This window comes from Elephas maximus, chromosome 7 (assembly GCF_024166365.1).
Source record: "Elephas maximus indicus isolate mEleMax1 chromosome 7, mEleMax1 primary haplotype, whole genome shotgun sequence".
Lineage (NCBI taxonomy): Eukaryota > Metazoa > Chordata > Mammalia > Proboscidea > Elephantidae > Elephas > Elephas maximus.
Window position 1 is genome coordinate 127872002 of NC_064825.1, and position 26892 is coordinate 127898893.

At 54.4% G+C, this 26892-nt stretch overlaps 1 protein-coding gene across 4 annotated transcripts in view; it reads right to left on the reverse strand.

The window, feature by feature from the left end:
• NRXN2 (neurexin 2) overlaps window positions 1-14445 on the reverse strand; it is a 117038-nt gene extending 102593 nt beyond the window's left edge. For all 4 annotated transcript variants that reach the window (XM_049892373.1, XM_049892372.1, XM_049892380.1 and 1 more), the window contains exon 1: window positions 13561-14445. In XM_049892373.1, the coding sequence (XP_049748330.1) occupies window positions 13561-14281 (721 nt within the window). In that variant the 5' untranslated portion in view covers window positions 14282-14445. The remainder of the gene's footprint in view (window positions 1-13560) is intronic.
• Window positions 14446-26892: the final 12447 nt, after the last annotated feature.

The window sequence follows — 26892 nt, forward strand, 5'->3', positions numbered from 1 at the left end:
AGCACCCACTAATTGCCCTACACTCTGCCAGGTTCCAGAGATTCCGTTCATTTAACCACATACCAGGCAACCGTACCAGCCCTTCGCACGTGTCAGCCTCACACCAGCCCCAACGAGATGGGTGGCATTATCCATCTCCTTTGTACAAAAGGGAAACTTGCCCAGGAGCACAAAATCATCTTTGCCTTGGTCCACTGCAGTCCTAGGTCATCACAGTCTACACCCCTCACACCTGGTTTACTGCAAGAGCCTCCTCCTGGTTGGCCTATCTGCCTGTTCCCAGCCCAGCGCTCTTGGCACGGGTACCAGATAACAACAAAAAAAAGCTGCCGTCCAGTAGATTCCAACTCATGGACAACCCATGTCTCACAGAGTAGAACTACGCTCCATATGGTTTTCAAGGCTGTGACCTTTCAAAAGCAGATAGCCAGGCCCTTCTTTTGAGGCTCCTCTTGGTGGGTTCAAACCCCCAACCTTTTCGTTAGTAGCCGAGGCTTAACCATTTGCGCCACGCAGCTACCAGACAGACCTCCTAAATACTGCCGTGATAATCACACACACACGCACATATGCAGAACTTTCCAGTGTCCCTGGTACAGACCTTTCTCCTATGCTCCTGACCTTTATAACCATCTGCCTTCTGAGCAGCTTGACCTGAGTGTCTCATAGGCATCTCACCCTCAGCACGTCCAACATGGATCTCAAAACCCTTCCCCCCAGACCACTGAGTTTCTAGTAAGTTTCCCCGGTAAATAACATTTCACAAGGGTTGTCCCAATTTGTTGGCGGAGGAATCAAGTGTCCTGTGAAACTCTACTGGGAGAGGAGTCTGGAAGCTTGTGCCTGGTTTTCTCTGGACCTCTCCCCATGCACCTTTTTCCTTTGCTAATTTTACTTTGTATCCTTTCTCTGTAATAAATTATAACCACGATTATAACTGAAAAACCTTCCCCCTAGAGCAATGAACAGGTGGGGCCACAGGGCATTTTTAGGGCAGTGAAACTACTCTGCATGATACTGTAATGGTGGACATGTGACATTATACATTTGTTAAAACCCATAGGCCTGTACAACACAACCAGCGGACCCTCATGTAAACCCTAGATTTTAGTTAGGAATACCGTATCAGTACTGGTTCGTCAGCTGTAACAAATGCGCCACACCAATGCAAGATGTTAATCATAGAGGAAACAGCGGGCAGTGGGGAGAAGAGGTATATGGGGACTCTCTGTACTTTCTGCACAATTTCCCTGTAAACCTAAAACTGCACTAAGAAATAAAATCGATTTTTAAAATGTATTTTAATTAATTTTTTAAAGCCTTTCCCCCCAACTTCTGCCCTCCTGTCAGCACTCCCTAATCAGACTTAAACCAGAAAACCAGTGATGCTGAGTTGATTCCAACTCATGGCGGCCCCATGTGTGCAGAGTAGAACTGTACTCCACGGGGTTTTCAAGGCTACGGCCTCTCAGAAGCAGATCGCCAGGCCTTTCCCCCAGGGCACCTCTGGGTGGGTTCGAATCACGAGTCTTTTGATTAGTAGTTGAGCACTTAACCATTTGCACCACCTAGGGACTTACCCTAATCAAGTTGTTGTTATTAGGTGCCCTTGAGTCAACTTAGACTTATGGTAAGCCTATGTGACAGAGGAGAACTTCCCCATGGGGCTTGCTAGGCTCTAATCTTTATGGGAGCAGATTGCCAGGTCTTTCCCAGCAGAGCTGCTAGGTGGGTTCGAACCAAGCAGCCAAGCACTTAACCGTTGTACCACCAGGGCTCATTATAATCAGGTTCCAAAACCAAACCTGTTGCTGTCGAGTTGATTCCAACTCATAGTAGCCCTATAGGACAGAGCAGAACTGCCCCATAGGGTTTCCAAGGAGCGGCTGGTGGCTTCAAACTGCTGACCTTTTGGTTGGCAGCCAAGCTCTTAACCACTGTGCCACCAGGGCTCCTTCACAGAAATCAGCCTTGCTCTCTTTTCATGCCAATTTCCAGGTCCAATCGGTTCCACCTCCTAAAACCCTAAAAACTAAATTTACTCTCAGAAACCCATTTTATCCCTCCCTCCCCACCAGCACTGCCCCAAGTCCAGGCGCTAATGTTCACGCCCCAGCATTAACAAGCCTCTGACCCGTCTCTCCCCGCAGCCAGCCTTTTCACCCTGTGATTCCTATTCCACACACCAAGTGATCCAACCCTGCTTAAAACTTATCAAGGCTTCCCACTGCCTACAGGATAAAGGCCAATCTTCTCAGGAAAAATCTACTTGAAATGTGGCCATGCTTCCCTCCAACCTCCTTTCCTACAACAACCCAGGCTCCAGCCACGCCAAACTTCTTCCCGTTTCCCTAATACGGCATGTTTCTGTACATGCTTTCCCTCTGCTTGAAAACACCCTTCCCCATCCCCACAACTCTTACCTCAGGTGCCTGAGACAGTTAACTCTTCCCTTAAGACCCAGGTCAATATACCTCCATCTGTGTTCTGAACCAACTTCCCAGGAGATGTACATTCTGTTATTCTTTCACTTAGCAAATCTATATTGCAATTGTGTTTACATGTCTGCTTCCTGACTGGACCATGAGATACCCAAGAGCAAGGACAATGCCTCTTTCATCTCTCCATATCCAGCTGCTTGCACAGTTCCTGGCTCAAAAACAGGCATCCATAGGTTTGTTGAGCGAATAATAAAATAACACTTCTCACGTATTGAGGACTTATAGTGTCCCTGGCTCTTTCCATGAGTTGTTTCATTGACTCACTACTGTTCCCTGGTGAGTGGAGACGATCATAACTTCCTTTTAGGGATGAGGAAACTAAGGCTCAGAAAGTAGAAGTAGCTTGTCCAAGGTCACTCTGCTGGTGAGGAACAGAGTTGAAATTTGAACCCAAATCTGTCTGGCTTTAAAACTTCTAATGGGCTACATTCTTGGCCTGTCAAGACTTCCAGAAGCTTACTTTAAGCTTTTATCACCCACAAAGCTGCAACCATTCTGGTCTTCTCACTGTCTCCTGACACACTCAACTCACATCCTTGTTTAGGCTCTTCTTCAGGCAGGAAAACCATTCCCTTCCCAGCTCTACAAACCACACTCATCCTTCCTTCAAGATCTAGCCAAGTCCTGCCCCCTCCTTGAAGGCTCCCTGACCACTGGGATTAATAACAATAGTAGCATTTATTGATCACTTCGAATAGTGCCTGACACACGGTCAAGGATTTCTATACACTAAGTCATTTAGTCCTTACAACATTCTTACATCCATTTACAGAGTAGGACATTGAAAAACAATGCGGATAAGTAAATTGTCCAAGTTCACAAAGCCAGCAGGTAGCAAAGCCAGGATCCAAACCCAGACAGCCCACGTTCTTAACCATTACGTCATAGGATCCTTTACTTAGGAGCGTCTATCTCATCTCTGGGTTCTGAAAGCAGCTACTCCCTGAGTTCTTCTCTTGAGCAGCTCACCACATTCTGCCTGGAGCCATTCACAACAGCAGAAGCCGTGAGGACCACAGGGACTGAACGTCAGAGCTGCAAAGTGACCCTCTTCTGCTGAGCTTTCACTCACCTAGATAGGTCCTGATGGTCCCGCCAGAGGGCAGGGACTGTGCCGTAGATGGCATTACCTGGCCTAACATGAACTCAGGATTCCAACTGATTCGTTATCAAGGACAGTAATGAAGACCAGAACAAAAGAAGGGAGAAAAAGGCTTTGCAGCAGCCAAAACAGACATTAAAAACCGTTATTTTCTCATAGGACAGCCTCTCAGGCCCCATCGTCACTCGTTCACCGTATCGGTAGCTGTCAGAGTTGGCTCCGACTCATGGCAACCCCATGTGTGTAGGAGTAGGATTGTGCTCCATGGGTTTTTCAACGGCCGGTTTTTAGGTAGATTGCCAGGCCTTTCTTCTGACACACCTCTAGGTGAACTCACACCTCCAAACTTTCAGCTAGCAGCCAAATGCGTTAACTGTTTGCAGCACCCAGGGACAGCCTCACTCTTAGTGACACACAATTCTAACATGTTTGGGAATGCTGATTTCCAGGCTCACACACACACACACACACACAGGTACACAAGCAGGAACCGCAGTCGGAGTCAGGAGATGGGTTGCTACCTAACAACCCCTCCAAAGGGCAGAGATGGAAAAACTGCAAGAAGCTGATATGGGAACACAAAAGCACCGCCCAAACTAAGCCCGGTGCTGTGGAGTCAATCCCAATTCATAGCGACCCTGCAGGCCAGAGTAAAACTGCCCACAGGGTTTCCAAGGAGCAGCTGATGGATTCCAACTGCCGACCTTTTGATTAGCAGCCTAGCTGTTAACCACTGCGCCACCAGGGCGCCTCAAAAGCACCGCAGCCGGGGATAATTTCATGCAGGGACAAACCTCAATGAAGCAACCACTGTAGGACGGTCTGGTGCGATACCCTAGGGGAATCCCGACCAACCTGACTCATGGAGAAAAGGTTAAATCGCAGCCCAGATATCATGCTTAGGAGGCAGAGACGAATGTATAACATAGTTCGGAAAGCTTTTCACCTGAAATGTGTTAAATTTTGGTGAGTTCCGTGTTTTAACGGGATCATCCCCGCTATTCAGGGTGAGTTTCTCCCTGCGGGCTCCGGAAGACTGCGATTTTACTGATCTACTTCCATTCCCTCTCTCAGTGCTGGGACAACTGACCAACAAATACAAGAACACCCTCCTCAAATACTGGCCTAAGAGCTCTTGGGATTTGGGGTGGCTACTGGTTTCTGATGAAGCAATCTCCCTAAGTAACCCCAATAAACCAGCCACAGGCAATCGAAAGGCCCTGCTGAGCACCCCTTCTTTGTGGAGGCAGCAGGGAGAGGGAGGTGACAACAGGCTCTACCTCCAGTTATGTGACTTACATCTGAGCCTGGGTTTCATCCGCTGTAAAGTGGAAACAGTGACTTCACGTGGTGATGGTGAGGATTACAGGAGCTAAAACATTCAAAACCAAAAACCAAACCCAACCAGGTGCCTTCCAGTCAATTCCGACTCACGGCGACCCCACGTCTGTCAGAGTAGAACTATGCTCTGGTTTTCAATGGCTGATTTTTCCAATAGATTGCCAGGGCTTTCTTCCAAGAAGCCTCCGGGTGGACTTGAACTTCCAGCCTTTCAATTAGCAGCCGAGCACACTAACCATCTGCATCACGCAGGGACTCCAAAACATCCAAGGCACCCAGCAAATGCTCAATAGCTGCTAGTCCCTCTCTCCCCCCTTGACTGCGGGATCGTAATTTTTTTTTGCTCTGAACGCCTCCTTCACCGTGTCTGCAGCTGCCCCTCTTCCTCCTCCTTCCAACTGTATGCTCCTCTGAAATCTTGTGCTCGTTTCTCTTCATTTTCACCCTCGGTCACCTCACCCAGTCCCTGAGTTTCAAATACTATCTCTGCATGCACGTGGCTCCCAGGTCTCCATCTGCCTTCAATGCAAAGCTGTGGTTTCCCATTTCCAACTGCCTGGGCATCTCTGTCTAGGAATTCACAGGGGCACCACAGCTCAACACACAGATTGTGTGTTCCCCCAAACCTTCCCCCCTCCCCGATCTCCCTCCTTCCTTTAACCCCTCCACCATCCTTCCAGCCTTGAAACCTCATCTCTGACTCCCCTCTTCTCCCTTCACGTCCCAAAGGCAGTGTCCTACAGCTTCTGCCTCAGCAGTGGCTCTCAACCTCCTCTGTCACCAGTGCTGCCATCACCCTCCCTCCCCATCCCCCTCAACAACTAAGGTCCAGGGCCTCAATAAGTCCTTCCTGGACTATTGTAACAGCCTCCCAATGGACTTCTCCACCACGTAACTCTGCCCCTATAGTCCATTTTACACGCCACTCCCAGCTTCCTAAATAAAGCTCTTCTCTGATTAGTCATACGCCTGCTCAAATTTTTTTTCATGGCTCCCTTTGCCAATATTCTGTACATACTATTCAATGGCCTCAACCTATTTCTCCCACTTTATTCCCTACCTCCACTATTTTCCCTCTGCTTCTCACTGGCCCCCTACAAACATGACTTACCTTTTCCCACTCCCATGCCTTTATTTTTATCAGTCTTTTGTTTGGAACAACCTCTCCCAAACCCAGCACGCTACTCAATTTTCAAGGATAATCTTAAATAGCATGACTTTGGTAAAACCCAGTGTGGATCCCCCCCAACTTGTTAACTCTCGCCTTCTTTAGAACCCCAATAATACTTTACTTGTAATGTTGTTAGCTGCCATTGAGTTGCCCCCCGACTCATGGCAAACCCATGCACAACAGATCTAAATGCTGCCTGGTCCCGCACCATCCCCCAAATCAGTTGCAGATCAGACCATTGTGATCCATAGGGTTTTCATGGGCAGATTTTTTTTTTTTTAAGTTTTATTGTGCTTTAAGTCAAAGTTTACAAATCAAGTCTGTCTCATACAAAAATTTATATATACCTTGTTATATACTCCTACTTGCTCTCCCCTTAATGAGACAGCACACTCCTTCTTTCCATTGTCTCTTTTTGTGTCATTTGGCCAGCTTCTGACCCCCTCTGCCCTCTTATCTCCCATCCGGACAGGAGCTGCCCACGTAGTCTCATGTGTCTACTTGATCCAAGAAGCTCACTCCTCACCGGTATCATTTTCTAACCCATTGTCCAGTCAATCCCTGTCTAAGAGTTGGCTTTGGGAATGGTTCCTGTCTTGGGCTAACAGGAGGTCTGTGGACCAGGACCACTAGGGTCCTTTTAGTCTAGTCAGACCATTAAGTCTGGTCTTTTTACAAGAATTTGAGGTCTATATCCCACTGCTCTCCTGCTCGCTCAGGGGCTCTCTGATATGTTCCCTGTCAGGGCGGTCATCAGTTGTAGCTGGGCGCCATCTAGTTCTTCTGGTCTCAGGCGGATGTAGTCTTCTGGTTTATGTGGCCCTTTCTATCTCTTAGGCTCATAATTACCTTGTATCTTTGGTGTTCTTTATTCTCCTTTGCTCCAGGTGGGTTGAAACCAATTGATGCATCTTAGATGGCCGAATGCTAGCGTTTAAGACCCGAGACGCCACTCTCCAAAGTGGTATGCAGAATGTTTTCTTAATAGATTTTATTAGTCCAGTTGATTTAAATGTCCCATGAAACCATGGTCCCCAAACCCCTGCCCCTGCTACGCTGGCCTTCGAAGCGTTCAGTTTATCCAGGAAACTTCTTTGCTTTTGGTTTTAGTCCAGTTGTGCTGACCTCTCCTGAATTGTGTGCTGTCTTTCCCTTCACCTAAAATAGTTCTTGTCTACTATCTAATTAGTGGATACTCCTCTTCCACCCTCCCTACCTCCCCCCTCTCGTAACTATCAAAGAATATTTCTTTCTCTGTTTAAACTATTTCTTGAGTTCTTATAATAGTGGCCTTATACGATATTTGTCTTTTTGCAACTGACTAATTTCACTCAGCATAACGCCTGCCAGGTTCCTCCACGTTATGAAATGTTTCACAGATTCCTCATGGTTCTTTATCGATGCGTAGTATTCCATTGTGTGAATATACCATAATTTATTTATCCATTCATCCTTTGATGGGCACCTTGGTTGCTTCCATGTTTTTGCTATTGTAAACAGTGCTGCAATAAACATGGGTGTGCATATATCTGGTTGTGTAAAGGCTCTTATTTCTCTAGGATATATTCCAAGGAGTGGGATTGCTGGATCCTATGGTAGCTCTATTTCTAGCTTTTTAAGGAAGTGCCAAATCGATTTCCGAAGTGGTTGTACCATTTCACATTCCCACGAGCAGTGTATAAGTGTTTCAGTCTCTCCACAACCTCTCCAGCATTTACTATTGTGTGTTTTTTGGATTAGTGCCAGCCTTGCTGGAGTGAGATGGAACGTCATTGTAGTTTTGATTTGCATTTTTCTAACGACTAGTGATCGTGAGCATTTCCCCATGTATCTGTTAGCTACCTGAATGTCTTCTTTGGTGAGGCACCTGTTCATATCCTTTGTCATGGGGAGATTTTTGAAAGTAGATTGCCAGGCCTTTCTTCCTAATCCGTCTTAGTCTGAAAACTCCTCTGAAGCCTATTGAGCAACACAGCAACACGCAAGCCTCCAGTGACAGATGGGTGGTGGCTGTGTGTGACGTGCACTGGCCAGGAGGCTTATAATAATACCTACCATCTATTCACTGTTTATTATATGCCAGACACTCATTTAATTCTCACAACAAGACTGTGAGATAGGGACGCTGTTCCCCATTTTACAGATAAAGAAAAGTTCATCTAAAGGCTACGTACTCCCCTGATGTCACACGCCCAGTGAACAGAAAAGACAGATTTAAACTCAGGTTTGTGCCACTGGAGTCTGTGGTTTCATCACTAGGCCACACAGCCTTGCTGCATCTCTTTGGACTTACATCACACTCTATATGGTGTTGTTTTTGCTATTATTTATTGAGCACTTACTATGCACCAGTCCCTGTTCTAAGCACATGAATTAGCTCATTAAATTCTCACAACTGTACAAGGCAGATACTATTATTATTCTCATTTTACAGATAAAGAAACCACAACAAAGAGAGCTTAAGTCCAAGGTCACCACCCGGGGAGTGTGGCTGCAGAATCTATGCTCTTAACCACTACATGACAGCTTTTATATCTGCTGCCCCAATTAAGAGGAGCTCTCGTAAAAAGACCAGACTTAATGGTCTGACTGAGACTAGAAGGACCCCAGTGGTCCTGGTCCCCAGACCTTCTGTTAGCCCAAGACAGGAACCATTCCCAAAGCCATTGCGAAGAATGGGAATTCTAAAACACTTAATTGTGCTCATGAGGAACCTTTACATAGATCAAGAGGCAGTTGTTCTGACAGAACAAGGGGATACTGATTGGTTTAAAGTCAGGAAACATGTGCAGCACGGTTGTATTCTTTCACCATACCTATTCAATCTGTATGCTGAACAAATAATCCGAGAAGCTGGACTATATGAAGAATGGGACATCAGGATTGGAGAAACTCATTAACAACCTGCGTTATGCAGATGACACAACCTTGCTTGCTGAAAGTGGAGAGTACTTGAAGCACTTACTAATGAAGATCAAAGACCACAGCCTTCAGTATGGATTACACCTCAACACAGAGAAAACAAAAATCCTCACAACTGGACCAATGAGCAACATCATGATAAATGGAGAAAAGATTGAAGTTGTCAAGGATTTCATTTTACTTGGATCCACAATCAACAGCCATGGAAGCAGCGGTCAAGAAATCAAAAGACACATTGCATTGGGCAAATCTGCTGCAAAGGACCTCTTCAAAGCGTTGAAGAGCAAAGATGTCACCTTGAAGACTAAGGTGTGCCTGGCCCCAGCTGTGGTATTTTCAATCACATCATATGCATGTGAAAGCTGGACAATGAATAAGGAAGACCGAAGAAGAGCTGACACCTTTGAATTGTGGTGTTGGCGAAGAATATTGAACATACCATGGACTGCCAAAAGAACGAACAAATCTGTCTTGGAAGAAGTGCGGCCAGAATGCTCCTTAGAGGCAAGGATGGAGAGACTGGTCTTACGTACTTTGGACATGTTGTCAGGAGGGATCAGTCCCTGGAGAAGGACATCATGCTTGGCAGGGTACAGGGTCAGCGGAAAAGAAGAAGACCCTCAACGAGGTGGATTGACACAGTGGCTGCAACAATGAGCTCAAGCATAGCAACGATTGTAAGGACGGCGCAGGACCGGGCAGTGTTTCGTTTTGTTGTGCGTAGGGTCAGTATGAGTCGGAACTGACTCAACAGCACCTAACAACAACAATTGGTGGTGCAACAGTTAAGCACTCGGCTACTAACAGAAAGATCAACATTCAAACCCACCAGCCAGTCCACAGCAGAAAGATGTGGCAGTCTGCTCCCATAAAGATTTTAGCCTTAGGAAACCTTATGGAGCAGTTCTATTCTGCCCTGTAGGGTCACTATGAGTCAGAAATGACTCAACAGCAATGGGTTTAGTTTGGTCTCCAATGAAACAGTCAATTCCTGGAGCAGAAAGGGTCCTCTTATTCATCTCTGACTCTCCTTCAGCCCCGACACAAGGCCTATCACAAAGGGAGCCTCGATAAGTACTGCTGAATTAAATCACCAACAAACTTACAAAACACACGTGAGACACGTGTCTGTTGTCCTGCAAACACACACATCGCCACTCCTTTCTTACTTCTCTCCCAAGCAAGGTATACACCTCGCACACCCTCCTATACACCTGCGCCCCATCCTGCCCTACATTTCCCACACACACCGGCACACCCCTTCTTCCTTGACCACTTTTCAGACCCTTCTCCACACACATGAGTGACATGAGGGAAAGTTCACATGCCAACCGCTGCAAAATCCCAGTCCGCCCCATCCCAGCTTCGGCAGAGAACCGCCAGTGAAACACAGACTCTCCGTTACTCATATTTACTTCTATCTTCATTACCTGTGGCCAGACCCCCAGAGAAAAAAAGCAATTTTCCTAGCATGCAGGTTCCTCAGTCAGTGGGTCAATCTCCCAGACTCAGGAAGGCAGGAGGGCATTCCAAAGGACCTGCAAATCCATACGCCCACAAAATATTATCTAGTAGCGGATTGGTACGTCTCGCATATAAAGCTAAAACTATTTTTTTGAATGTAAATTTGATTAACCACAGCACATATAAACCAAAGTCATCTAAAAGCATTCCTGAATTCATAGTAGCTTTGAGACCTTTATTTTCACGATAAACAGATATAAAAATAATAACCACTATTTGAAAGGAGTGCTATGAATTAGTGACTTTTAAAAATGTCCTAAATCTCAGAAAAGTTGGGAACCAGTTAAAGGGGATAATAACGAAGTGACTGGAACTTCCAGGGAAGCTTGGGAACTCTGGACCCAAGATCCATCTCTGAGATAATGAGCCAGGCCTGCTCCCCTCACCCCAGCACCCAACAGTGGGAGCCCACGCCTTTCCTCCTGAGCTGGATTAGAATGCACTAGAAAAAGCATAATGAGCACAGGATACTGTGAAAGCTGGTCAGGAAATAAGCTGCAAATATAAGGAGAGGGAATGAGGTTGCTGGGTGAGGGGAGGAAGGGGGACTCCAAAGGGTTGTCACTGTGTCTCTTTGCTCCAGGTGCAAAGCAATCGGTGCTTACACCTCCTGGTACCCACCCACAACATACATCTGAAAAGACATACATACATATTTTCATACATACTTCTGGCCCTACCCCCCAGCCTTTATTCTCTCAAACAATTATGAATATCTCTTCATTCATTCCACAAATCTTCATCAAACGCCCACTAAGTGCCTGCTACTATATTCAGTGCAGGGAATACAGAGATGAGTAAAGACACCATCCCTGCCCTTTTATCACAGACAAGGCACCAGTCTCCCAGCAGACACCTCACACACAAAGAGGCAACCCTGCCCCTACCAGCTGCCTGACACCCACCTATTATCTCACTTTCCCTTTTCTCACATGGATCCCGAACACACACGCACCCCCCACAGTGGATCAGACACACAAGCAGCATCTCTCACAGCTAACACAAACAGCCATCCAGCACACCTAGATGATACACCCAGCTACGAGAACACACACAGGTGTGAGAACCACACAACTGCACAACTAGCATTCAAAAGCACACACATTGTTGGCTCACTGGGGGCCGCTGGCCAGTGACTCCTCCCTGGGAATCAATGCAAGGACTCTGGTGGACCAGAGTGCCTCTGGCTGCATTTTCCTCCACCCAGACTCAATTCCGCCACAGTGACACCTTGGACCACTTAGTGTAACCTCTCTATGGCTCAAACTTCCCTCCCATCAAATGAGAACGGTAGTTCATCCTATTTTCTTAGGAAGGTTTTTTAGGAACCAAAGAATCAGGTTAAGGTCCGGAAAGAAAGATTCCTTATAGAGTCCTGGTGTCTGAGTGAGGTCCATCTCACAAAACCACAGGCACATGGGTGCCTGTGCAGGAGCGTCCACTCTTATGCTTGTGTACAACTTACTCCACCAGGCACTGGACTTCTCTCTATAAATACTACTATCCAAACAGACCCATTCACGCATAATATATACACTGCCAGATATACGGCCTCCGTGTGCAGGCGTACACACAGACACGCCATTCACAGTTTAGGGAGCACCTGAGCTCCTTGGAGAAAAGGTGAGAAGGTGCCAGATTAACTTAATACACACAGCTCTCTGTGGATACATCCCTCAACCTTGAGCAAATAACCCCAAGAAAACACACAGAAAACCATCCTTATGTATTCAGCTATGTCCTCAGACACAAGACCAAGATACTGTGCAAAGTGCAGAGCCACACCTGCAGACTGCTCGGCCTATAGCTGTCCCCACACGTGCAGCCACAAGGAAACCCTTCCCAAAGCATCCCCAGGGCGGCATTAGTTTGTGGGCACACACATGCACATGCTCCCCAAAAGTCACTACCTCTCGGAGGGCAGACGCACACACACACACAACTACTGAGTGGCCACAACTCCGAGAGGTGCTGGGGAAAGGAAAGCATGTCTGTCTGCACACACCTGCTCAGAAAAGAGTTGCCACGGATAGAGGACAAAGGAGCTGCAGGGGCCCCACCTCAACACTAATGGGGAACTCCCCCAGCCCCCCACTCTCCAGCAGGACCGAACAGAGGCATCTTCAAGTTCCACCTCCCACCACTCCACTAACAGGGCAGCCTTGTCCCCTCACCGCACCCATCTGCCTGCCAAACACTCTGCCTCTTGTGGCTGGGTGCTGGCGGACTCCGTCCTCCCTCAGCCTGTAGGAGTCAGTCTGGAGTCCTAACTAACCCTGTCCAGCCAGCATTCCCCCTTCCCAAGCTCACGCTGGCAGACCCACTCCCAGTCTCTCACCTGACCACCAGTAGTATTTCTGCCCCTCACCAGAATAGCTCCTCAGCAGGAGCTGCCCTCACCCTCATTTTCCCTTCACTCTCAGGGGTTCTGCTGGTTCTGAGACAAGAAGGAAACCCTCCGTCCCGCCCTCCTGTACGCAGCAGTCACGGCCTACCAATCCCCACTCTCCTCCAGCCGCCTCGCCTGCCGGTCCGGACCAGACTTCACAGCCCTCAAGGACGGTACCTCCCTGCCCGACCCTCACAGACCGACAGACGCGCCGCCAACAGCCGCCCACCTGGGCCGCCCACGAACCCACAGGCCCAGTCCTCTGAGCTGACCACGCCCCAGGGCCCACCCATTGCCCTTCGTGGGCCCCTCACAGGCCTCGGATCTGACGCCCACCACCGGCTCCTCTCCCAAGGCCCCGCCTCAGCACAGCCTCCCTGGCCCGACCCTCGGGACTTCAGAGGCCCATGAGGCGGACATGGACTCGCACACACCGACCCTGCTCACCGCTGACAGCACAAGCCCTCTCACCCGGACACTGCTCCTCGCACGCCGCTCACAGGGACACATCCTTAGCCTCCTGTGCTGCCACACACACACACCCTCGCACCTCCTAAAGTCTACGGACCCCGGAGCCCCCTCACCCCCTCGTCCCGGCTCCCGGGCTCACCTTCGCTGCAGAACTTGCCGCCGAAGCCCGTGTGGCTGCAGTCGCAGCCTACCTCGCCGGGGGCCAGCACGGTGCAGAGGCCTCCGTTGGCGCAGGGGTTGCGCGCGGGCGCGCACAGCGGGTCGGCTGCAGCGCCACGCAGGCCCTGGCTGCCCAGCAGAGCCGGGGGCCGCTCGCCCAGCTTCAGGTTGGCCAGCAAGCCGCGGAAGGGCGGCTCGTACTTCACCGTGCTGAGCGTCAGCGCCGAGAGGCGCACGTCGGGCGGGACACCGCCCACGAACAGGTCGCTGGCCACCTGCATCTCGCGCCGCTTGGAGCGCACCTCGGCGGCGCGGGCCTCGCCGTCCACTGCCAGTGCCGTGCGGCGCGCGTCGCGGGTCAGCAGCACCATGTGCCAGCGGTCGTCGGCCACCGGCGTGTCCAACTGCAGCGTGGCCGGCTCCGCGCACGAGAGGGTGAAGCGCAGCCGCAGGCGCCCGTCCACCAGCAGCAGCTCCAGGAAGTCGCAGTCGCCGCCATCGTCCAGGTAGAGCAGCAACGCGCGTGTGGCGTTGGTGCGCAGGCTGAAGCTGAGCTCGCCGCTGCTCGCCGCGCCCGCCCAGCGGGCATAGCGCGCCCACTGCCCCGGGCCGCCGCCGAACTCCAGGCCGCTCACGCCCGCCGCCAGCGCCAGAAGCAGCAGCAGCGGCGGCGGCCGCCGCCACCGGCTCCCAGATGCCATGCCTCCGGCGGCCCCGGCCCCGCCCGGCCCCCGGCCCCGCTCAGGATTCAGAGCTGCGGGCACATGGGGCGGGGAGGGGGCCGGGCGCCCCCCGCGCCGAGCGGGGCTCCCTGGCCGGCTCACAGTGCCATGGGCCCGGCCGCAGGGCGAGGAACGCAGAGGCCGAGGTGCCGGCTCTCCCTGAAGGGCAGCGGCGGCAGCGCCCCTCCCCTGCTGCAGGCTCAGGTGGAAGATGGGGGAGGAAAGCCTGCGGGAAGACAGAGAGGAAAGGGTTAATGAGGGGCTCAGAGGGGGCTGGCCGTTCGTGTCTAGCTCCCCCCTCACACCTGCAGGTGCCCAACTTTTCCCTTTAGGACTTGATGAGCCGGCCCTTACCTCGAGGGTGTAGGGAGCAGGAGGTAGCACCATGGACAGGGATACTGGGGGCCCAACAAGCCAAGTGGGGTAGATGGCTCATTAGGGGCGTTATTGGGTTGAGATGCAGACACGTGGGAAGGAAGGTGATACTCAACACCCAGTGACACCTTAGAGTTCAGTAGGAGCCCAACCCAGCTGCTCTGACCCTCACCCTCCAGAAGGACCCAGGTGGAAGGACCAGGGCCAGCTCCTGTCCATGAGGCCTGGGGATTCTCCTGACAGCTGGTGACCCCAGCCCCTTCTTCTCTCAGCCACCCAACCTCTGTGCCGTGGCTCCCACCTCCGGCCTCAGCTCTCTGTCATCAGTCCCTAATGCTGGGTAATGAAGTTGCTAAATAATTCATTGGGATTAATTAAATGCCAATTCGTCAATGGTATCACCTGGTAACTGGGCCGGGAAGGGGGGTGAGAGAGAAGTCAGCCAGGACCCAGGCATCCAGGCCCCAAGCTCTCCCATCCATGCAAGGACATGGGCATCTGCTTTCAAGTCTCCAGTTCCCCCCCAAATCACACCCCCCCACACACACTTCCCTGGCCCCAAGCCCACTGCTCACCAGACCAGGTCCTTCTTGAACCTGTGTCTGTCACCCTCAACCTCCAGCTCCCAGTCCTCAGCCTCAGGCCTGGCCCCTTTGCCTGGGCTCTCTTCACCCCTCAGGCCCCTCCCCCCGCAGGGCTGGGGGAGCCACCAGGAGGCAGGCAGGCTCATTTGCATAAAATTGCCTTTCTGAAATGATTACCCTTGTAACGGGCTGTCAGAGAGCAATTTATACCCCACGCCAGGGAGGGGAATTTGCATCTCGTTAAACTCCGAGTCGTAATTATTTATATCCAACAACCCTCCTGAATATTGCATTGATTTTATTTTGGGGAGGGAGAGGCTGGAAGGAGGTGGGGAGAAGCCTAGGAGAGAAGCAGGGAGGGCTGAGAGTTTAGGAAGAGACAGGGAGAGATTGAAGGGGGGTGTCCAGAAAAAGAGGAAGGAGAAGCAGCATGTGAAAAGTGACAGAAATGGAAGAGTAATGGAGGAGAAAGGTGGCCTGACAGCGGAGAAAAGGAAAGATGGAAGAAAATTAAGTTCCAAATTCAAACAGCATTTGTCAAGGACCTGGGTGCTGGGCACTTTTACAAATGTCATTTTACTTAATCACTCTGAGGAGTCCCATTATTCCCATTAACCACTGGGGAAACCCACGGTGACAAGTTTGGGGACTTGCCCAAGGTCACATGGCAGTCAGCAGGGAGCTAGGACTTAGATCCAAGTCTGTCTGACTCCAGCATCTCCACAAAAGTGACAAAGGGCAAAGCAGCCACAGGTGTAGCTCAGAGAGTGGCAACCAGAAGAAGCGGGTGACTTGGAGAGGGAGAAGGTGGGAGGGCGGGGTGGGAGGAAGCTGGGGTATGCAAGGAGAGATGGCTAATAGTGAGGACGTGAGCAGAGCATCACCAGTGGGCAGTGACGGATGGAGCAGCACGTGTGCAAAAGGAAAATGGGGATAGAAGGCCCAGGAGGCTGGCAGCAGTGTTTGGGGAGCCATCTCCAAGAGCCCCTCAAAGTTCAGCTCTCCTCAGTTCCTTCCACCTGGCTTCTTCAGATTGTTGCCCCCTGGCCCCATCCCACAGGCTCCAACAGGGCCCCAAGTGTCTGGCCCCAGTCCCTCCCAGGGCTGCCCCTTCTAGCAGCGGTAAGGAAACCCAGGCATGCAGCCCCCCTCTCCCTACAAACACTGTCGGGGTTATATATAGCCTTTCCACTGCCTCTCCTCATTGGGTAATGGGGATAATTAACATGTGCGAGCTAATTAGCCAATCAAATTAAATGCAGCACCTGCTCCTGGCCTGATTGAGGCCCTCGCCACACACACATGCACCCCGCCCCAGCCCAGGGCAGGGGAGGGGCATCCCTCAGACCTGGGGGAAGGAAAGGCCAACACTCCCCTCCTCTCCAGAAGGCGCTACCTAAGACCGCCAGCAGAGGCATCAGCTCTGGTGGCCAGAAGTGACCATCCTCCCGTCCTCCCTCCCTCCCTCCCCCTGGGGTCTTGGTCTCTCCCAGCCTCTGTCTGCCTCTCTCCGGCCCCGCCCCCACCTCCGGACACTATTTTGGGGAGGGAATTAATTAGCTATCGATTTCTGCTGGCAAGGCCATGGGATTGCGTGCTGCTGCGTCCTCACCCTGGCTCAGGAGAGGGAGCAGGTTTGGTCCCCTGCCCCCTCCCCAATCTGGTCCACCTGTCATAGGCACACCCACCGGGCCCTCTAGGGAGATGGCAGGGGGGTGTCAATGGAGAAGGCTAGGTGCAGGTTCCCCCACCCTTCCCTGGATGTTGGAGGATCGTGGGGGGACTTCAGAGGCTGGGTCCTGAGCCCAGAGCCAGCGGGGGTCACTTGGGGGGGGGGAGGTGATGCTACTGGTCTGTGTATGTGTGCTAAGAAGTGAACGGAGAATGTGGCAAGGGGCTGGGCACACAGGCCTGTGGGCTGGCTGAAGGGCAGAGGCCAGGCCTATGACGTGCTAGGGAGGGCGGAGGGGCAGGGGCTGGGCTCATTACTCATTCTGCCCAGAGCCCGCAGCTCAGCAGCACAGGCCAGCCTGGCTTTGCACTGGGGGAGGGGGGCCACAGGGGCTGTGGGCTGACCAGGACTCCCTGGCCCTCCCTGGGTCTGCTCTTCAGGGACCCAGAGAGATCCATGGGGCAGTTGTAGGCTGCAAGGCAAAGACAGCCCCGAGAGGAGTGAGCTAAGCGGACACCTGAGTCCTCTCCACAACCACCCCAGCATCCCCAGGAAACCTACTGCCCTTCCCAGCTCCTTTCCCCTCCTCAGCTTCCCCATCCCCTGCCCCAGGACCCGGGCTTCTGCTGGTCCAGCCTTCAACCACCCTTTCTCCCAGGACACTCGGGGTTCCTGCTAAGCCCCCTCCACACTTCATCCTTCCTCAACTCCTGGTACTCAGCTCTCCGGCCTCAGCAACAACCCCTATCCTCACAGCTCTCCTCCCCCAGGGCCCAGCCATTGCTCAGCACAATTGCATCAAGGAACTGGTGCCCCCTGGAGTTGTGCAGACAAATGCCCCTCCCCCAGGCCCATTCAGGACTTCCTGTGGTGGAAGCCACCTCTGCACCCACTGCAGTGGCCAGGTGCTGCCCCCCCAAGACCCACTCGCCCCCTCTAGTGCCCACTGCCAGGGAAGGGACACTGACCAGAGCAGCCCAGGAGATCCTGCCTGCTCCTGATGCCAGTGCAGTATACACTGCCTGCCACTGCACCTCTGGGGAGCTGGCCTCTCCCCTCCTAGGCCACCTTCTAGCACCCCCTAACCACAGAGGGGCTCTGCAGCCTTGGTCCAGTGGTATTGGAGTTGCGGGGGTGGGAGCTGGGATGACTGGACTACCCTCAGGTACCCTGGCTACTCTCCCCGACTGCATTCTTTCCTGGTGACCCTTTCTGGGTCCCTCTGAGCTGGACAAGTTTCCTCATCTGCCATGGCCAGGCTCGTGCCACGGCAATGCCACTGTGGCATCTGGGTACATCTTTTGGGCCCTCCACTCTGTGTCAGGCCCCAGACTGGGCCATGTGCCCATGGTGTTATTGAATCCTCAAGGTTCTAGGAGGTACTTCTGTCATCCTAGGCCTAAGGACAAGGAAACTGCACTTAAACTGATGAATACATTTGTCCAAGGTCACGGTGGGGGGAAGGGGTCTGCTGGCCCCAAAGCCAGTGGCCTTTCTTCTACTCAGCACTGTCCACAGGCCTCAGCATGGTGCCTGGGATGCCAAGCCCCCCTTCTCTGATCTGGCCTCGGCAGGGGACACTGCCCTCTGCAGATGTCCCAGCCCCGCAGTCCCTGGGCCTGAGAGAGACCTCAGAGCTCATGGAGTCCACCCCATCATTTGTTCCTAGCTGGAAACTGAGTCCCAGAGAGGGGCACTGACCGACCCAGGGTCACACAGCAGAGCAGGACTAGAGCTGAAGTCACTGGCCTTCTGTTCTGGATGGTTCTGACTATCCCCACTGCTCCAGACCTAGGCCTTCCTGCCTGACCAAAGGCCTCAGCCCACGCCACCAGGGCAAGTGGAACAAATGGATGCAAATTCTGGCCCTGGGGCTCGGTTCATGCCCACCCTGGCAGAGTCCCTGCACAGGCCCAAGGGGTCACTCCAACTCCTTGCTGCCCCTCCCCCAGGGGCCCTCTCCCAGCATCCACACAGCCCAGCCCCTCTATGGCCATGCCCACTGCACACACACACACACACACACACACATACACACTCTCCCTCACACACACTCACACACACCCCTCTAGCCGTGGGAAACGCGAGGCCTCCCTTCCCTCTGGCTCTCCGCTCCTCATGCCAGCTCCCTCTCATGCCAGCTGGGAGTGCGACAGCAGGGGCCTCCCCCAGGCGCCAGGGAGGAAGAGCTGGGTTTACACACATTCTGCTGGCCCCAGAAGGCAGCCCGTGGACAGGTGGGAGAAGAGCGTGGTATGGGGGGAGATTTGGCTTGAGCTTAAGAGAAACTTGCTGGCAATCCCAACCATCCAACAGCGGAGTAGGCTGCCTCCAGGGGGTGGTGAGCTCTCTGTCTGTGGAGGTGTGTGAGCTGAGGCGGATGACTACTGCTCAGAGAGGCTCAGGATGGGGCTCTGGAATCATATGGGAGGGGACAGAGGACAGCTTGACACCTGAGGTCCCTTTCAATTACAGAATGTGTTTTGGAGGGTCTCCTCTCCTCCCTGAAACCTCAGGCAGGATTGGAAGACTAAGAAGAGTTCCCGCCTCCCCTTCCAGGTCCTTCTTCCCAGCTCTGATGACCTGGGCATGTCCACAACCAGCCACAACCTCAGCAGCTGGACAAGCAAGACAATGCCATGGTTACAGGTACTGACTCTGGAGCCTGCCTTCAAATGCCAGCTCCACTCCTTTCTAGCTGTGTGACCTTGGACAAGTTACTTAACCTCTCTGTGCCTCAGTTTCCTTATATGTAAAACAGGGATAATAGTAATGTTGTCAAAATGAGTTAATATATGCAAAGCAGTTAGAACAGCGCCTAGCAGAGAACCAAGTGTGAAAACGTGTGTGCTGTATTAATGATTACTTTCATAACTCCTCAGCAATTCAGAGTTTGCAAAACTACACGTGTCCAATGTTTTCTTTGATTCTCATCAGGGCTTAGCGAGGGACATGAGGAAGGTGGGCATTGTCACTACACCCTCTTACAGATGTGGAAACTTGTACTCAGACAGGGAAGGGGGCCACCCAAGGTCGTGAAGCTCATAAGTGGCAGAGCTGAGACTCAGACTTGGTTCCCTCTGACCCCAGAGCCTCTGTGCCCTCATCCACTCAGCAGGCGCCCCTCCTGCCTAGAAGGGTAGAAGAATGGACACATGGTACTGAAGACCAGTGGGTGTCCCATACCAGCACAGGGTGGGAGTGGGCAGGTGTGTTTGCAACCCCCCCTCCCCCAGCAGGTCTCTGTACATGGAGAGACGCCTGCAGGGGCTGGGCACAGGGAGCAGCTCGAGGTGCGCACTGCAGGGCAGTCTGCCAGGTGTGCGGGGCTGAGCGAATGGGTGGGCTGGGGCGCAAGGTGTGAAAGAATGACTCGCTGGAGTGGGGGCTGGAGCACAGGTGCCTAGGAGCATGGGGGCTGGCACAGCTGGAGGATGCTGGCCTGGGCGGGTGCACCCCCGTGATGCAGAGGGGGCATATGGTTTCCAGGGGCGGCCTTGTGAGTAAGCATGAGGTGCCTGGGAATGTTCCTAAAGGTGCCCAATGACAGGTGTTGGGGGGGAGGTTATGACAATGGTGATAAAAATAGCCACCATGTGCTGGGGGCTTTCTATGTGCCTGACACACACAGCAGATGGAGGAACGTTCACAGAGCACTTAGCACAGAGCCAGGCACACAGTAGGTACACGACAAACACAGTCGTTGTTACTATTATTACCATAGCCATGATCATGTCATCCAGTCTTCCTGACAAGCCCATGAGGTAGGTATGAGGCCCCCATTTTACCGATGTGGAAGCTGTGAGCCCACACTGCCTCACCCTCTCCCCATGGTGGTAAAGGGTGGCAGCGGTGGGGAAACAGGCACCCAGAAGAGGGGGTGCTCTGGATTCTTTATTGAATGAGTCTCTGAGGCCCATTGGTGTGGAAGGGGCCGGGGTGGGAGAGCCACACAGACAGATGGAGCAGCAGGGTGGGTGGCGTGTGAGGACACATGCTGGGGCATCCCCATGGGGGCTGGCCTTGGAGCTGTGGATGAATGGACTGAGTGTCTCCATGACAGGCGGGCCGGGGGCCTCTGGGTGAGGGCTGCTGGGAAGGTTCTGAGGGAAGCCAGGTGTGGCTGGGCTAGACCAGGACAGACTGCAGAAGGTCAGGAGGGGAAGGAGGGCCTGGGGCGTGGAGGCCTTTCTGAGGGTACAAGGATGACAGAGAGAATGAAATGGAGGCTTAGGGAGTGATCCAAGGCACAGTGTGTTGGCATGCACGTGTCTGTGTGTTTGTGTGTATGTGTGTGCTGGTGTGCACACACACAAAGTCCTGGGCAACAAGCACGTGGTATCTAATCATGTGTGTTGGGTGGGGAGCAGGAGAAGGTTGTATGACTGGGAGCATGTGTGTGGGGGGGAATGTCTACCTGGCAGGGGAGGATGTGCCTGGAGGTGAGTGCTTGGGAAATGAAGGTGATTATTGGAAAAGCACAGGTGTGCCTGAGCTGACTGGGAATCTGGGAAGGGGGCTGGCTGGCTGGGCGGGCCGCTGTGTATGCCTGAGGGTGAGGGCTGGGCAGTGGAGAGTGGGGCTCTGGAGATAAGCAGGGGCCACACGTGCACCATGGACTCAGGAGCAGGGCACCGAGGGAGGTCTCGTCTCAGAGACAGGCAGTGAGGTGGCAGTCTCTCTGGGCGGGGAGTGTGGGCGATATGCTGCTGGGAGGTGTACTGTGTACGCAGGTGTGTGTGCTTGTGTAGGTGTGTGTCTGGGTGGGTGTCACCAAGCATGTGTATCAGTGTCAGGGTGTCTGTGTCACTGTCAAGGGTGGGCAGAAGGGAGCATCTGGAGCTGGAGGGAGACTGAGAGCCCAGGAGGGAAGAGAGGTTTCCAAGAGCCCCTCCAACAGCCCCTCTGGAACTCGGGCCCTCCTCTGCCCCCTCAGGAATCATCATGTGGATTCAGCCGGGACCAAGAAGCAAAGAAGCCGGCAGAGGCCCGGGCTCCTGAGGAGAACTCCCCAGCCCCCCTGTGGCCCCCAACCTATGCCTGTGGGTCAGTCCTACCCATCTCTATGGGGCTGAGGTTGGGATGGATCTGAGGACACTTCCTCTAGCAGGAATGAAGGACCCTTCTCCCTGCACCCGGAAAGATCCAGCCCAGCCTCAGACAGCAGTATGTCTGGAGGCATCCCTGGAAGCAGGAAGAGTTAGAGAGCTGAGGCTAAAGCACCCACCAAACAGAAGGCCTCCCGGGTTAACAGACCTCCCTCCTCTCTTCCTTCCCTCTCCCTCCTCTCTTTCTCCTTCTCCACAGAAGACAGAGGGTGTAAAACCCTAAAGCCCACCCCCCCCAAAGGAGCACCCAAACACCGGGAAGGTGGGCAAGAGGGAGGGGAAGGAATGAATGGAAGGTCCTCGCCCCACCATCACCCCAACACACACAAAAAGCGGGGGTGCACAGAAGCCCCTACAGCAGTCAAGAAGACTGGAGACCCACCCCCTCAGATTTTATCAGTCCAGGACTGGACAGCAGCCCTTTTGCCTCCAGATACCAGACAACAGCCCCCTCCCCACCCTGGCTAGTTCAATGAGGCACCAAATGCCCTCCTAGTACTCCCCCCCCCAGTCTCAAGTGGGGCTTGAGAGTAAAGGGGACAACAGCCCCCAAAGCCAGTTTTGCCCCCAAGGGCCCATCAAGGGTTCACAGGCTCACACCCAGCCCAAAAGAACCCAGGGCAGGTGGCTCTCCAGCTGGGGGAGGAGGCTGGGACACGAGGAATGGTGTCTTCCTCTTCTGGGGTGGAGGGCCAGCCCAGGGCCCTGCTGCCTCTCTCCCCCTGCAGCAAGCAGTCTCTGCCCATAACCCTGTTGTCCGCCCCCACCACATCCCCACCCCAACACAGCCCCTCCTGCTGATCTCCCAGTCTCCCTCTCATCACCCCAGCCTTCCCCCGCAAGCTTCCGCTCCTCTCCCTCAGCCCCCCATCACCCCCGTCTCTCCACCAGCACTGCCGTCTCTGCCTCCAGCACCTTGGCACATGTCCCCTCTGCTCCCTCCCAATAACCTCCTCTCCCCTTGGTTCCCATCCCCCAGTAAAGCCTAGTGCTCAGCGGTGCCCCCCAGTTCAGAGCCCTTGGCCTGGCCGCTGCTCCTTCTCTCTCCACTTCTCTCCTCTCCCCCTTTCAGCCCTCTTTCTGTCTCCTCCCACGAAGCCCAGTTCCTCACTGGTGTCTCCCCTGCAGACCCTTCAGAGCACATCTCCCCAGCCCCTCTGGTAGAGCCCTGCTTCCAGCGCCTGGGGCTAGCACAGACTGGGGACCCCCTCCAGAGCCCCTCTCATAGCCCTCTGGGTGCCCCTCCTCGCTTCCTCCCCTCCCCCACCGACCCTCCCTCTCGATGCCCCTCCGTTCCCCCCGCTCAGGGCCAGTGCCCCTTCCACCGGGAGCCTCCGACCCCCAGGCCCCCAGCCGCTTCACCTCCTTGCTGTCACACAGCCAGTGCTCTCCGTGCGGCACCCCCGCCCCCCAATCCATCCTTCCGGCCTCCCCCGACCCCTCTGATCCGCTCCCCTCCCCCGATCGGCCCCCGCCCCCCGCCCGTCTTCGCCGCAGCACCCCCCCCACGCCGTACCTGGTTCTGGGGGTGCCAGCAGCTGGAGGGTGGGGATCACAGCCCCGGGGCCGCCCAGTCTCCGGCGGGTGGCAGAGGCAAGGCGAGCGATGTCGGCCGCCTAGCGCCTCTGTTGCTCCCCGCCGCGTCCCCGCCCGCCCGTCCGCCCGTCCGCCCGTCCGCCCGCCCAGCCGCGGTGCCGCTCGGAGGAGGATGCTCCGCGAGTCAGGGCGGCTGCTCCCGCCGCCGCATCCCTGCAACACCGACTGACGGCAGCATTAGCTCCAGGGCCCGCCCCCCGGGCGCGCGCATTGGGTCACGCTGCGCTAACTGACGCACGGCGCAGCCAATGAGAAGGCGCAGACCCCGCCAAGCCCGTGCTCCACTGGCCCAGCTCTCTCCCCCGCATGGGACCCAGGCGTCCCGGCCCCGGGGCATCCGAGCTCTTCCCGGCTTCTCGCGGTCCTCGATCCAGGCGACCTGGCCCCCGACCAAACAGACCCTAACTCAGCTTCAGTGCCTTTTCCGGGCACCCAGGCTCCTTAGCCCCCTGCCAGTGGGTCGGGCGGGCCCTCGGGTCCCGCACCCCTATTCCAGCGGGACCCTGTGGCAGCGTCCAGGGCTGAGCCAGGCCGAAAGGGAGGCTGTGGGTCGGGACCTGGGGCTCCGGGAAGCAGGACCGGCGCGGGGCCTGGACTGCAGCGCCCTCTGCTGGCTACACCCAGGGGCGGGCCGGTGCTGCTGGGAGCCTGGGGAAGGGATACCCGCCCGCGGCTGCTGGGGACTTTTTCCAGGCTACAACCTGGCCTCTGCCTCCCACCGCCCGGGGCCCCCTGGCTTGGAGTTCCCAGAACTGAGGAGGGGGGACTTTGTTGGGATAAGGACTGAGGGAATGGGGGAGGGAAAGGCAGAGATGGGGGCGGGGTAGACCTAGGGACTTGGGGTTTCCCATCCTTGCCTCATGGGAATCCCAAAGTTTGAAGCATGAGTCCCTGCCTGGAACACTGCGCTAGGGTAGGAGTAGGTTTGGGGACAGGGACGAACATGCATGTTGCCTGGACCACTGACAGGAAGGGGGCTGCAACCCCTTCTCTTTTCTCCTCTCCCCCAACCCTGAGTATCAAAATGAGCGTGGCCCTAGGGGAAGGTCTTCTCTGTAAGCGTGCCTGTCTCCATCACTGTGCCTGCGTATGAGTAGGGGGGAGCACCCCTTCACTCACTATGCAGTGAAGGGGGGAACTGGATCCTAGTGTGTGTACTACAAAGCTGGACATTGGATTTTGAATGAGGCTGTGTGTGGGGTGTGTGCACCAGACAGTTCTGCCAGTGCACCCCAGGACCCTGATTTCTGTGACAAGTCTGTGATCTGCACAGCCAGTGGTGGTTAGCTCTTCCTTACCCAGAGGCAACATGCAAGAATACTCACATACAACCACTGGTATACACATGTGCACATGGGGCACACTCACACCCGTGCATGCCTATATGTGTACACACATGTATTCCCAAAGGGACACACGAGGCCGCCTGCAGAAATACCCCACCCCGGAAGCACAGGCTTTGCTAAGAACACACAGATTTTGCACACATTTAGAGGCAAACACGGGGCGGGGGGCTGCCCCGGGGTCATCGTGCCCCCCTGAGGCACTTTGCACGGAGCTCTCAATTACTGAATGGATGAACATGGACACCCACCTGCCTGAGGGGACCTCCCTCCCCAGCCTGTGAGAAGGTGAAAAGGGGACCCAGGCTGCAGGGGGTGTTTCCTAGGGATTAGGAAGGGGGACCCCTGAGTCAGGTCCCAGACTTGAAGCCCTGTCTGACCTTGGAGAGCCCCTCAGGCCAGCCTCACCAAGGCCACTGGAGGAGCCGAAGAATGGGAACTGCTGAGTCAGGGCTATGCATGTGAAATCGCCTCTTTGACCCCACAGCCCCCTGCCCTGCCCCTGCCACTCCTCCCCCTGCAGCCTAGGTGTGCCACCCCCTACACACACACACACACACACACACACACACACACACCCTGCAGCCTAGGTGTGCCACCCCCTACACACACACACACACACACACACACTCTGCCTCTCAGACCCTTATGGATGGGCCCAGGGATAGGGGGATGGGGGACAGAGGCAGGGAGGAAAGTGAGGCACTTGTGTCCTGTTCCAGCGCCCAGCTCTCTGGGCCACCTTTGCCCATCCAAGGGCAGGAAAGGTCACCTAGCAACTCCACACCTTACTGCCCCTCCCCCCAGCCACAGGCTATCTCCTCCAAAGCCCAAGCTTCAGACCACCTGATGCAGGGGGGCCTCAAAAAGTCCCCCTCCTCACACGCAGCCACCCAACATGGACACTGGCTCACTGAGGTGAGCACACGCCCCTCCCCCACGCAGAGTCCAGTGGGGACACTCGGTGGAGGGGAAATGCAGCAAATACGGCGTGCATGTCCGTGCACACACATGCATGCCCACACACTAGGAAGCTCACACACCAAATTAAGACACATATGACCACGACAAGCCAGTTCCACGTCACACACCCGGCGGGGCACGCACCCACCTGGGTTCCCATGCAAACACACACACCCTGGGAAGAGGCCAGGCTGGGGCTGGGGGTGGTGGGGAGGTGAGCCGACCAGGCTGCAGGGATGGAGGCAGCGCAGGAGGCGAGCTGCTTTTCACAACACAATCGCCGTCTGTTGTTATAGCAACTCAGCCCCAAATCGTGAAACGGATATTACAGCCTCTGGAGGGGGAGGGGCGGGAGGGGGCTGAGGACGGATGGAGGGGCAGAGCAGGGAACCCAATGGGGGACAAGGCTGGGGACCCAAAAAGGGACAGGGCTTCCCCTGAGATGTAATGTAACAAGGAGAGAGGGTGACTTAAAATGAGGAATAGGCCAGGGGAAGTGGGGTTCTCAAAGAGGGAGATGCAGAGGGAGGAGGGAGCCCTGCGGGAAGGGGACTGTGGCATTCGCTGGGGCACTGAGGCCATTGTCAGGCCCACAGATACGTGCTTTGCATTTGGGGGTACTCAGGCCTCCACCCCCAGGACACTCCCGCAGCTGCTGTAAGGCACCCCCAGCATGGTAGGGGGAGGTAGTTCCCATTCCCAAGGCTGCTGTCTGCTGAGCCTCCTGACCCCAAGGGCAGCCAGGCCCAGCTTCGGAATCATCAGAAGATCCCCAGCCCACCCTCCCTACCCACAGCATCCTTCGAAGGGGTGTTAGCACTCGTCCGTCAGGCAGTGGTGACCCCCAAAACCTCCACTGCAAGCTCAGGAGGGAAGGGCCGGCTTGGGAGAGGCCGCCAGAGGCTGAGAACAGGATCAATATGCGTTTCCTCTGGAAATCACTGTCCTC